Source organism: Taudactylus pleione, unplaced genomic scaffold (assembly GCF_031769625.1).
Source record: "Taudactylus pleione unplaced genomic scaffold, aTauple2 ptg000305l, whole genome shotgun sequence".
Lineage (NCBI taxonomy): Eukaryota > Metazoa > Chordata > Amphibia > Anura > Myobatrachidae > Taudactylus > Taudactylus pleione.
In genome coordinates, this window is record NW_028284706.1 from 4369259 (window position 1) to 4382935 (window position 13677).

Genomic DNA, 13677 nt, shown 5'->3' on the forward strand with positions numbered 1-13677 from the left:
CCATAGTTGCTAGAGTAATACATAGACAAAGAAGGAATGTGTAAAGAGATTGGTTGTACTGTGAGCCAGACAACACATTTGCATTTCTGCTCAAGGATACTGCATAAATGTGTTTTCTCCCCTACTGTATTTCAGACGAGCACCAGATACACAGGTTTTGCTCAATTTACTGTATATAGGATGCTTGATAAGAAACAACAGTTGGAATAAATACTGCGCTGCCTAATAGGTTATACTCCACAGGGTTTACTGCAAGATGGATCTGTAGGATCTCTCCCTGACTATGGGTGCTGGCACAAGTGTGGTAGTAGACCGTGCATGCTCAGAACAGTGTTGGGTTCCCAAAGTAACTTTACTTCTAGCACATCACAGGGAAAAGCGCCTTTCGGAGCCCTTGTCCCTGCTTGAATTTCTTCATTCATGTGATCTTTAATTTCTTATTGCCACAATAACAAATTATAATTATTGAACCTGGATTCTGGTAACTAATAATTATTTCACATGAAGTCAATTGTTTGAGTGAAGTGGTCATATTGATTTATTTATCATTATTTTGAGTACTACTCTGTCATCCCATACTGTTAAAAGCAGTGACTGCAAACAAATTTGATGGTTAAAGAACCTTCTTAGATGATGCACCATTACAGAAACTTGGAGTGGCCATCTAGTGGGCAGATACTAAAGGGATAGCAAAGTCTAAAGAGTCACCTAAACATATCTCTCATTCCCTCATACAGATACTTATAGAGATTGCCAGTGGTTTTCTTAGGAATGATTGATTCTTAATACAACTACATATTAACACTAAATTGTAGTTAAACTGCTAAATTTTGAAAATTAGGACAGGGAAGGCCACTATTCTGAAAACAGTTCTACTGTTGAAACTTATGGGGAAAATGCAATAAATCTTCTATAGAGAGAAAAAGTGGAAAAATGGAAATGTTGACCAATCAGCTTCTAGTGAGCATTTATCAAGTACATGCTATAAAACGAAACATAGAGGATTGGTTGCTATGGGTGACTACACTTTCCCACTTCACAGATGATATATGGTATGATACATCCCCCTTTTTTGCACTGACCGACAAATATGGGACATGCTATCTCACCTTACTCTGCAACTTTATTAGAAGCATTATGCCCAAAGTTTGCTTCCTTCTATAATTTTGTACTCATGAAATTCTGACAGATGAATTTAAACAAGAATTATTATACAAATTACAAATAAGAGAAAACACCAAATAATATTCAGTTGTCAGAATTGTTTTTTATATATATATCCTCTGGCAGACTTTTTAAACCCATTTAAGAACTGTTCATTAAAAGACTACAAACAGTTTTAATAGTTATAAAAGACGACTAGAGTGACAATAAATTGGAATAAAGGAGCTTAGTCTCAAAAGAGGGCCAACTGTACAGTTGTTAGAATTGGTACTGTAAATGAATTATGATTATGGTCTTTGGAAGGAAACTTAAGCCCCTCTAGGAAACCCATGCAAACAGCAGGCGGCAGACTGCAGCCATAACAGCCCCTCTAAGAATCCTGAGGATGCTCTGGGCAGATTTGTTTTTCCGGTCGCTTGTGGCCCTGCCCCCTGTGGCATGACGTTATGTGCTGAGGTGGGGTTGGGCGGCACCGAGCTTCATAACTCGAAGTTATGGCGCTGATATAAAAGATATATAAAAAAGTCTCCAGGATTATTTAAATACTTAAAGCAGTGGTTCCCAAACTGTGCATCGTGGCACCCTGGGGTGCCTTGGGACACTTGCAGGGGTGCCTCAGGTTGGTGGTTCAGCACCAAATCAAATTATTGATGCTAAATTTAATGTAAATATATGGACAAGCAGAAGTATATCACCACATAACTGAACCTAAGTATAACAGGTAAGCACAAATGACTTCACTTTACTACTTTACTAAAAAAGCTTCTGAATTTCTCAATAACAAACTTTTGGCTTAGGGGTGCCGTGAAAACAATGCTGATACACACAAAACAGTTTGGGAACCACTGATTTAGGGGTTTATTTATTAAGCCGCGAGAAAGTACAATCTGCAACCAAAACATCTGTTTACTCAGGAGATTGCAAATTAACGAAGGCTACCCCTGGTGGTGACTATAGCTGCATCTTGCCAGAATTTTCCATCTCAGGCTTATCATGTGGAAGCTCGATTTTGCCTATTTAACAATGACAGAGGTGGTACCTTTGGAATAATATATGACTAAAATGATGAATTGCTAAAACAAGACTGTGCTTAGAGTGCAGTGTGCATGTGTGACCCAGCAAAGCCAAGTCATCCACATGCATAGAGACCTGGACTGGCCAGTGAAGATGTTGTAAGCCAGTAGCACCGTGTAGTATTGCTGAGCTGCCCTGGCAAAGTTATTTTTCATCAGAAATGATTTTGTATTGCTGTGATAAGCATGACAGCAAATCTTTCTTTTCAGGACATATTGAATAATTGACCCCTAAGAAAGTTATTAAATACATTTTCTGCTATAAAACATTTCTGCCATGGTCACAATTAATCTAAGAAAGGATGTAATCTCAGAACATTCGCTAAAATCTTGGTAATGCAAAGTGCCTACAGCAGTATATAAATCTACAATGTCTCCCCAATATCTTAAGGGGAGATTTAAATTCTCGTGGTGTTTATCATGTATACTCAGAAATGCCAAGGTGCTGATCAGAGCACCATCACCATGCAGGGTCTAACATCAACAATTTTTCCTCAAAAATTCATACAGGTGCACAGGAAAATGAGCAATGTTGTGCTACTGTAATTCTCGGGATGTATGCAACTAAAAACCACAGACCCACATTGCCAATAATGTAATTCTCCCTTAAAATTCGGCCTCCCTCTTATTTCACCCTGGCCTAAGTGTTCAATGGCTTTGAATTTTAAAGTGCAGGGATCTGAATCATTAGACTTATGAAAATGTCTATGAATACTATTTTATTTATTTATTAACACTTGACTATCAAACTCATTCTTGATATCTTGTCGTTTCTGAATTAAAATGTACATGAATGTTTTTGTATTGACAATATATTGTAAACAACATCCATGTTTGCATAAATAAATTGCAAAGAATATCTCACAATGCATCAACCCTACTATGGGCCTAATTCAGACCTGCTCGCGAGCTTGTCAGAGCGTCTGGCTCTGAATCAGGCCCTATGTCCCTATTGTAAAATGCAATAGAATATGCTTTTCTATTATTTAATAATAAAAATAATTATGATAATAATACTTTCCACATTTTAGTGTTTTCATAATTAGAACATGTCTTCTTACGCTAATATATATATAGATTTGCAGTGGTTTGAATGAGAGTGGCCTGTGTTTTATCTAACCAATAATAATAATAGAGCCCTATTTTATTCTGAGAATTGTATTTATTAGTGTATATTTATTAAAATGCACAGATTTGCCCTGATAATTAATACCATGACTGCAGATGATGAGTGGGACTTGACATCCACATATACTGTGAACTATAACCGCAGATTTATAATGATGATCATTATCCTTTATTTATATGGTACCACAAGGGTTCCGCAGTGCCTTACAAAGTACATAAACAAATGCGCACACTATAAAACAGTTATAAACAGTACAAAACAATGCAGGACAAGGACTTGATTTATAAACATTGCTGCACAACACTTAAATAAGCAGCAGAGTGTCAGCAACCAAGTGTTAGGTGCCCTTGTAGGGAATTAGGAGTAGATGATAATATAAGTAAGGGAAGGAGAAGCATGTGAGGGAACAGGGCCCTAATTGTGGAAAGGTGTTCAGCTCAGTCTTAGACATGTTAAGTTTAAGAAAGCGAAGGGACATCTAGGAAGAGATAGCAAATAGACAGAGATATGAGTAAGAAGAGAGGGGGAGATGTCAGGGAAGGAACAGTAGATCTGAGTCTCATCAGCACAGAGATGATATTGTAGACCAAAAGAGCTACTTAGGACAAATAGACGAAGAATAGGAGAGGTCCAAGTACAGAACCTCAGGAGACATCTAACATTAGTGGAATTGGGGTGGCAACAGAACGGTCAGAGTGGTAGGTGGACAGCCAGGAGAGGGTAGTGTCACGTAGATCAAGGATTGCATGAGGAGAGGGAGATCCACGGTGTCAAAAACAGCAGAAAGTTTGAGAAGAATAAGCATAGAGTAGTGGCTATTGAATTTGGCAGCAAGGAGGTTATTGCCAACTTTTGTAAGGGCAGTTTCAATGAAGTGAAGAGGATGGAAGTCAGACTGTAAGACGGTTGTAAACAATTTGCTCAAGGAGTTTGGAGGCAAAAGGGAGGCGAGAGATGGGTCGGTAGTTGGAGAGAGTGTTAGGATCAAGATTAGGCTTTTTAAGAATGGGGGAGACGAGTACATTCTTAAATGCAGAAGGGACAGTGACAGATGAGATGGGAAAAGGCAGAAGGAGAGAGGTAGTGGAGGAGATGGGAGGGGATAAGGTTAAGGGGGGAGAAGGAAAGACCAGATGAGGACCATGACTTCCTCTCCAGATACAGGGGAGAAAGATGTCAAAGTTGGTAAGATGGCTGGGGAGGGGTGGGCTGGGAAAGGATGGGGTGGAGTGCTGAGGGTATGTGAAGTCCTGACAAATGGAGTCAATTTTAGATTTAAGGTTGGTGGCAAAGTCAAGGGCAGAGAGTGAGAAGGGGAGGTGAGGAGGGGGTGGGCAATGGAGGGAGTTGGAAGTAGTGAAGAGACACTGGGGGTTGAGGACTGGAAGGAGATTATGTTCTTGAAATATCACTGTTTAGAAAGGAAAAGGGCAGCACTGTAGGATGAGAGCATACCTTTGAAATTGTAGAAGTCTGCATTAAAATGTAATATCCTTACTGTGGCTCAGCAGTTCATGAATAGTTTTGCAGATATTTAGTGTATTTGGAATGCCAGGATTGAGGTGTGGATCAGCGAGAGTGAGTAATGATTGCCCGGAGCAACAGAGTCAAGAGCAGAAGTAATGGTGGCATTGTATGGGGAAGGGGCTTGTACAGGGCAGGAGAGAGAGAATAGGGTGGAGAAGTGAGTCAAGCAGGGAGGATAAGGAAATGGTTTTGATAGCCTCAATGTTACACTTAGTGATGGTAACCTTAGGAGGCAGAGGTGAAGGAGTGAGGGACAAGTTAAAAGAGAGAAGCTGATGGTTAGAGACAGGGAATGTGGAATTGGTGTAATCAGAAATATCACAATTGTAAGCGAAGAACAGATCAAGTGAGTGTCAACTCACATGGGAGGGTGAGGAGGTCTATTAGGAAAGACCAAATGATGATGTGAGGTAAGGAGTTTAGAAGCAGAGGATTCTGTGGGAACATTGATAGGAATATTGAAGTCACCTAAGATGAAGGTTGGAAGGTCTGAGTAGAGGAAGTGGGGGAGCCAGGAAGCAAAGTTGTCAGGGAATTTGGAGATTGGGAAGGGAGAAAGATGAAAGACAGCTTCTAGAAGGTGAATAGGTTTGAAGAAATGAATAGTATGAAAATGCAGAGTATGTGATGTTTTGCTGCTAGTCACAGCAATATGAAATAAAGTTCATCAAAATTATCTTGCATGGATAGGAGCTCCAAAATGAGCCAGTCCCTGCAATGTTATTAGAGTGAAGTGACTACATCAGAAATCACTTCTCTATTGGGACTCCTGTGTACTACTGTGCATGTGCAGATGATAAGTTCCACACATTGGGCCAAATTTAATAGGTAGTCTGTTTTGGTAAATTGCGAGTTTGGTGCTAAACTCGCAATTTTTCACAACTCTCCAATGTAATAGGGTGTCTGTTCACTAAAACTCGCATTTTTCAGAGTTACTAAAACTCTCCATTCTCAAACTCGCATCCAGATGTTTTCACATTGAAAACAATCAACTCGCCCAATGTAATAGAGTTTCTGTTTCAGACTCGCAAAAAATAGTTTACCAAAAGTCCCCAAATAATAGACCTGCTTCAGGCTAGCGAGTACATCCTGAGCAGGTCAGATTAACACAGAAACATGCACATATCCATGAGATATGTACATGTTTCTGTGTGTACTTATGTTAAATGTTTTTAAATTAAAAAAAAATTACGTGCACCCCCTCCCCAAAAGCATAACCATCCCCGGGCTTTAAAAAGCCTGTTCTGGTTCTAAAAATACAGGGGCCAAAATTCATAGCGGGCCCCTGTATATTAAGAACCAGCACAGGGCTTTGTTGAGCTGGTCCTGGTTCTGGAAAATCAGGGGACAAAACGAGTAGGGGTCCCCTGAAAATTCCAGAACCAGCACCGAACTCTTTCTAGCGGGAGGATAATGCCACAGCCAGGGAAAACCTTTCACCGGTTCCCCGGCCAAAGCATTATCCCTGACCGCTAGTCAGTCAGTCCAATAAAGGGGTACCCCTCTCCAGGGCACCCCAGGCCTAGACTGATAGCCCGGGGCTATCCCCGGCACCCTATGCCCGTGGGTGCCGGGTTGATAGTGTTAGTGTAAAGTGTAAAAATAAATTTTCCGTATTGTCTTTAGTTGTAGAACCACAAGTACCAGCAAGCCTCCCCTGCATGCTGGTATTTGGAGAACCACAAATACTAGCATGCGGGGCATTACGGGCCCGCTGGCACTTGTAGTTCCACAACTAAAGAAATACGTAAATAAACAAACATACACCGTGAATGTAAAATTTTATTAAAACATACATGCACACTCACACTCACACATACTCACCTAGTATACGAAGTAATTCATAGGGGTGTACCTGAAAAAAAAAATCCATACTCACCTCTCCTATGTGTAGATCACGTCCACTTGTCCAAGTAGGCAATCCAGGGGTTAAAATAAAAAAACGCCAAAAAACCGATCCATGCCGGACTGAGCAAAGGTATGTGTGTACACATACCTTTGCTCCGCGTAAATGACCGGGGCACACATGTGCCCCGTCAGTGAAGGGGCCACCAGCCAATCAGGGAGCATCTCAAACACATACCTTTGCTCAGTCCGGCATGGATCGTTTTTTTGGTGTTTTTTAATTTTAACCCCTGGATTGCCTACTTGGACAAGTGGACGTGATCTACGCATAGGAGAGGTGAGTATGGATTTTTTTTTTCAGGTACACCCCTATGGATTACTTCGGATACTAGGTGAGTATGTGTGAGTGTGAGTGTGCATGTATGTTTTAATAAAAGTTTACATTCACGGTGTATGTTTGTTTATTTACGTATTTCTTTAGTTGTGGAACTACAAGTGCCAGCGGGCCCGTAATGCCCCGCATGCTGGTATTTGTGGTTCTCCAAATACCAGCATGCAGGGGAGGCTTGCTGGTACTTGTGGTTCTACAACTAAAGACAATATGGAAAATTTATTTTTACACTTTACACTAACACTATCAACCCGGCACCCACGGGCATAGGGTGCCGGAGATAGCCCCGGGCTATCAGTCTAGGCCTGGGGTGCCCTGGAGAGGGGTACCCCTAATTGGGGGGATACCCAACTCCCCAGGGATCCCCGGCCTGGACTGACTAGCGGTCAGGGATAATGCTTTGGCCGGTAAACCGGTGAAAGGTTTTCCCTGGCTGTGGCATTATCCCCCTGCTAGAAAGAGTTTGTTGCTGGTTCTGGAATTTTCAGGGGACCCCTACTCGTTTTGTCCCCTGATTTTCCAGAACCAGGACCAGCTCAACAAAGCCCTGTGCTGGTTCTTAATATACAGGGGCCCCCTACGAATTTTGACCCCTGTATTTTTAGAACCAGAAAAGGCTTTATAAAGCCCGGGGCTGGTTATGCTTTTGGGGAGGGGGTGCACGTAATTTTTTTTTAATTTAAAAACATTTAACATAAGTACACACAGAAACATGTACATATCTCATGGATATGTGCATGTTTCTGTGTTAATCTGACCTGCTCAGGATGTACTCGCTAGCCTGAAACAGGTCTATTATTTGGGGACTTTTGGTAAACTATTTTTTGCGAGTCTGAAACAGAAACTCTATTACATTGGGCGAGTTGATTGTTTTCAATGTGAAAACATCTGGATGCGAGTTTGAGAATGGAGAGTTTGCATATCATATCAGTCCCATATTATGGATATGGCTTATTTGAAATATTAAACACATTCTGGTATGAACTTAGTATAGTTAGGTAACGTCATCAGATAAAGTCTTACCGTAATGCATTTGCCTTTGCAAAGTGTTACATCCGCATAGATGTTGACATCATCATAGTTAGTAATCTTGAAGACTTTCAATGTGAATCTTGCTTCAGAACCATCTCCATTTTTAGTTATATTGATTAGCTCAGAACCATAACTGAGGTCTGGGCACCTAAAATATGTAAGCAGATGATAAATGAGTAATTAGACTCTGCCCCTTTTGGAGCATTATATCTCTGTTCATTTTGTTCCCAATAATAATTGTAAAAGTGTCTACAGTATGTATTTATTTTATTTTGTTATAATTAAACTAGCATTAGTGTAAATAATACAGCTGAAATAAATGCCACCCTTTCTATAATGCAGTTTTGCCCTGTGCTTCGTTATTTCAGGTGCTGTGAGATGGTCAAAATTGATTGGAATGACTGGAAATGACTTGAAATGAATGCTATTGATGTTAACAATACTATAGGAACAAAAACAGGTTAAAGTTACATGATTTTAGCTGTTTTCATAAATTTTTAAAGAAGTCCAAATTGAAAACAAGCCAAAACACGTATAGTGGTTTTACCAAAACCAACACAAGACAAAGGTTTAGAACCAATACAAAAACATAGGGGTCTATGCACATCTCTATTTATGTCAGACATATTTATGGCTTACAAAATGTGTAGGGGTTGTTTCCGGCTGCCTGGTAGTCCCTCAGCCAACAGCTCAATTCATGAACACAACAATATTAGTATATAACATTTTACTACAGCTACAGCTACAAACTGCCATATAAAGGATGAAACAGAACTGCTGTGCATGTCCAGTAGCAGCAACTTTTCCTACCAAGACCTGTATTCAACTAGTTTTGCACCCACGATACTCTTTCACATGCTGTGCTTTTCGCCGACTTCGTTTGTGTTTTGGCCGTGAACAGTTGTCATGGTTGCCCCCGCTATTCGCCGTATTCAATTCCAAAAGACGAGAAAACGCGTCCCGGCGAATGTGAGACAAGCAAAGTACTAACAGAATTGGGAAAATCAGTCTAACACCCCCCAAAAGATGCACTAACATTGGGGATCAATGTAGATGCCCCCCGAATAGCCCTAATAAAACTATTTGAGCTACTTAGGTTGTGTCAATAGGTACTAATTAGCGTCTTTATACAAGTGGTGAAGAATAGCATTAAGCAGTTTTTTTGGTGAAAATAAGTAGTCCTGACAAATTTGGGGTACATGAAAATGGGTGCTAGCATGGTTTAAAGTCAGTAAAGTGAAGTTTTAAAAAATGTAAATAACGCACCTCAACCAAACACCTGCAATAAAAAAAACACCTCACCAATACTTGCAGACCTCCAAAAATTATATTTTGCTAGTTTAAAAGCTTGTACCACCACTTTGTACTTTTTTGCCCCTATTTTCAAAGTGCTTTTTTGGGGTGTTCCTCACTTTTTTTAGGAGTTTTTTTACGCAGTTAACCTTTGGGGGGCTGTCCCAAGGGTGCTGAGTGGTTTCCACAGCTTTGCACCCCAAATTATCAATTTTGCACTTTTTGTCTCCACCTATTCAGAGGCGAATCTTTTTTGCGTATTACATTGCATTGACTTTCCGCGTACGCTAAAAGTGTTTGCAATTGAATAATGCAAAAATGTTCCTACTGGTGAAAAGTTGCAATCTGCGTTTCTTTTTCGTGGATTCTGACATTTTGCGGCTAATTGAATACGGACCCAAGTCTGCTGTGCATGTGGATCTGAGTGCTCAATCATTGCAATGGACCAGAAGCTGCCAGCAAAAAGAGACAGGCATCTAAACATGAAGTGGGAGAATGTGTGCTTATTAATCTCAGCTCTGTCTCCTACTAGGTATACTATGTAGGTATATTTATTATGGGATTTTACAGTTTCCTGGCCACATATTATTTATATTACATTTTTTTTTTAGATAAATTTGTTTTGATACAGAAATATTGTTTGTTAAGGTGCATACACACTACGCGATATTACTGAGTGATTGCACTATTACGACAGAGTAATCGTGCAATCGCTCAGTAATTGTGCACAGATCGTGATGCGCCCTCCCACCGGTCATTTCCGTCATCTATCATCACCTGAACATACAGAACAATCTGCCGATAACGATAGATTGGCCATGTTCAGGAATGCTGGAATGTGCCTGCATTGAATGACTGATCGTTCAGTGTAGGCACTACAGGGCATCATGAACGACTGTACGATTATGATGTCGTAATTGTACTGTCTTTCCTAATCGCCCAGTTTGTACGCACCTTTACACTCTCTTTCCCATACAGCCTACAGTATAGATTAACATTTCCCAAACTTGGTCTTCTGTGACCCCAACAGTGCATGTTTTTCCAATCTCAGTATCACAAGTAAAATAATTACCTTTGGATCTTTTTAAATGTGTTAGCCAAGAATGAATACAAGTAATTGTTTTCTAGGTATTAGTATATCAGGAAGCAGTATGATTTTGCAATGAGGTGTGACAAGAAGGTAGATGTTAATTAGCATCTGGTGTCCTGTGGACTCTGAAATTATGAGGCATGCTTTTCTCGAATACTATATAATATGTTTGAATCCCACTTTCAGATTCATAACAGACACATTGCAAGTTACATGCAATTCTGCGATTGAGAAAATATACCAATTTTTTTGGGTGTACACAGTGTCGGAGCACATGCACCAATTTTCAGTCCAACTCTATAGCAAAGCCAAAGTATTTGCTCATTGGCCCTGTCAAATCTAGTTCCACTTAGTTGGGTCAGTGTAGTGTACACCTCTATCAGATTGGCCATCACTAGGATTGAGGCGGTATTCCAACTACTTATTTGAATTGATTCTCTATATAAAGAGCACTTGTGCTATGTCTGAGTTTTTTCATTTTCAGACTAACTAGGGGTTATAGCTCCTGATGAATTGGTCAAGAAGACATTGATGAAATCCCTGTGGGCCGTGCTACTTTGTGGACCTGCAAAAACAGGAGGACATTGGTCTTGGTCCCTGCCTTGCTGGCAGAAATACTACAAGTGTGGCTCAGTAAAGGACAGCGCTCCAATGAACTCAATGATTATAGTCCCTATAGTAGGGATGAACCTTCCTTACAGCAGATAACACTCAATTAATTAGCATTGTTGCTATATTATATGAAGTCATGACAATCTTTTCACATTACTTAATGAAAATATTTTTTATTAAATCTAATGCAGAAAAGAATGCCATTGAAATATTAAAGGGGAAAACAAAAGACATCTATATTTCATGTATCTTAATTTCATATCTATTTGTGTTTGTATTCACTTATATTTTGTATGGAAATGTGACCTTTATTAATAACTATCATGACCCTATTCTGTTTTATGTATATGACATGTGTATAAATAGTGTAATGCAAGTTGAGTATTTACAACTAACACTATCAATCCACATTTCTATGCCTTCTGTACACTATTCTTATGCTATAGTATTAGTGAGGCATACTGTAAAGCTGGCCACACATCTAAAGATTATCTGTCCAACCAGCCAACTAGTTGATTGGTTGGAATGAAAATCTGGTAAGGTATGAAAGCAAATGACAATCAGCAATTTGCTCCCAAACTCCGAAAAATGGACCAAAACTGTCGTTTGAACAAATTGTTTAGATCTAACATGTAACAAACTTGTCTGACGACCATTTTCATCTGTTTTCTGGCATTTAGGAGCAAATTGCTGATCATCATTTTCTCCCATACGTTACCAGTTTTCATTCCAACCAATCATCTAGTTGGCTGGTTGGACAGATAATCTTTAGATGTGTGGCCAGCTTTAGTGTACACAGCGGCAATACCTGATATACATCAAGTGAAATGCTACTACTGTAGTTTTGAGCTGGATGTATTTTGGGATGCAAATGATTTAACATATGCAGGTAAATGCATTTTATCAATTGTGTCTTTTCCTATCTATGTTCTTAGTGTAAATGCATACAAATGTAAATGAGCCCCTGGATATACATATGAATCAGGAACAGCTCAACTGTGGTGAGTTCATGTATAGGAGAAGAAGTATAAAAATGGGTGTAATTTAACATATAGATTATGCTGTGTTGCTTAAGTCATCTGCCATATAAATGGCCCCTAAATGAAAGCATAATACATCTAGACAGGATAATAAGCCATTAAATGCAATAAACTTTTTAAAAGTAAATGTAATATTTTCAAATTCTATTTCTGTTCTTGTGCTGTGGCCGGGTGGCCCTAACATAAACTGTGTGGAATACTTGCACATCTTTGCAACCAAAATTACAATTTAACAAGAGTTTTATATACTAATCTCCCTATTCTATGAAGACATTGCACATGAGAAAGCAGTAAGAAAGCTTGGCATTATCAGCATACCCATTTGATCCAGTCGTCAGATTATAGTAATTTGTATTGGGTGTTGTTCCCCCTGGGCCGGCATATATCCTTAGCACTTTAGTTGAAAGTGTTTCTGCATCCAGTTCTGGTATCCAAATTGAAATGTATATAGTTTGTTCCACTGTCAGTACAGTGTCACTCGTTATTATACTGGTATATGTGTCATCTGTATATGCAGTCATAGTAACAGTCACGGCACCAACGGCTCCTGGCACAGTTAACTGTGTTTGCCTGAAATATACAGATATAAAAATATATATATGACAACAAGAAATATTCTCTAATAATCCCCTGTCAGGGTTATATAGATTTGAGCATGATTTTATGATGAAATACACAATATTGTGCTTATTTTAACAATAGTGACATTAAGGTTCAATTATCAATTTAAATGTAATGTACTGTATCATCCCATTTAGTATATCCATATCTACTAAGGCCAACATCTGGATATAGCAAAATATATTTCATAACATTACCCTGATAGCAATAATATTACAGTAAGTCACATATATGAAATCAGAATAGTATCCAGAACATTATGTATTTCTCCATGGGATTAGCAAAGAATGCTTTATAGTAAAATATGAAATGTATCACACTGTATGTCAGGCAGAAGTGACAGTAGTTACCACAGCAGAATGGTATCATTACACTGAATATCCTGAGCTGGCAGATTGCTGCTCATTATGGCAAATGTATTACGCATTGGTATTATTGTGACTATATATACACTGATTAATGCTTATAATATGCCTCAGACACTGGCCAATTATGATATAAATGTATTGCCTTAGACAGTCATAGTAAGATGGGAATGTGGATCATACTTACGAAAATTTGGGATGTAGAGTGACATTAAGTTGAACGTTATTGTAGTTTAAGGGATAGGAGCAGCTCACATCTGCAGTAGCATTGTTTCTGGTTACAAGTTTTCCCCCAGGATAAATGTGCAGGATATTGGAATAAGTGACGTGAGTATCATTTTTCTGTGAAGAAAGTCAATCAGACTTTATCTGCATCAACATAGTGAACAGAGAGCTAACATAACTGTTTTCATTTATTTATTTCTGTTTCCTTTCTTTCACAGGTAATTGTAATTAGACTAATCGGGAAAACTTTTGTGGGTTTATTTTTTGGAG

At 39.1% G+C, this 13677-nt stretch overlaps 1 protein-coding gene across 2 annotated transcripts in view; it reads right to left on the minus strand.

Annotated features, from left to right (window-relative positions):
* Positions 1-13677, minus strand: part of LOC148511533 (uromodulin-like) — a 30255-nt gene that overhangs the window by 3626 nt on the left and 12952 nt on the right. For both annotated transcript variants that reach the window (XM_088442142.1, XM_088442141.1), the window contains 3 exons: positions 13370-13524; positions 12515-12766; positions 8153-8309 (listed from right to left, as the gene is read on the minus strand). In XM_088442142.1, coding sequence (XP_088298268.1) covers positions 8153-8309; positions 12515-12766; positions 13370-13524 — 564 coding nt within the window. The remainder of the gene's footprint in view (positions 1-8152; positions 8310-12514; positions 12767-13369; positions 13525-13677) is intronic.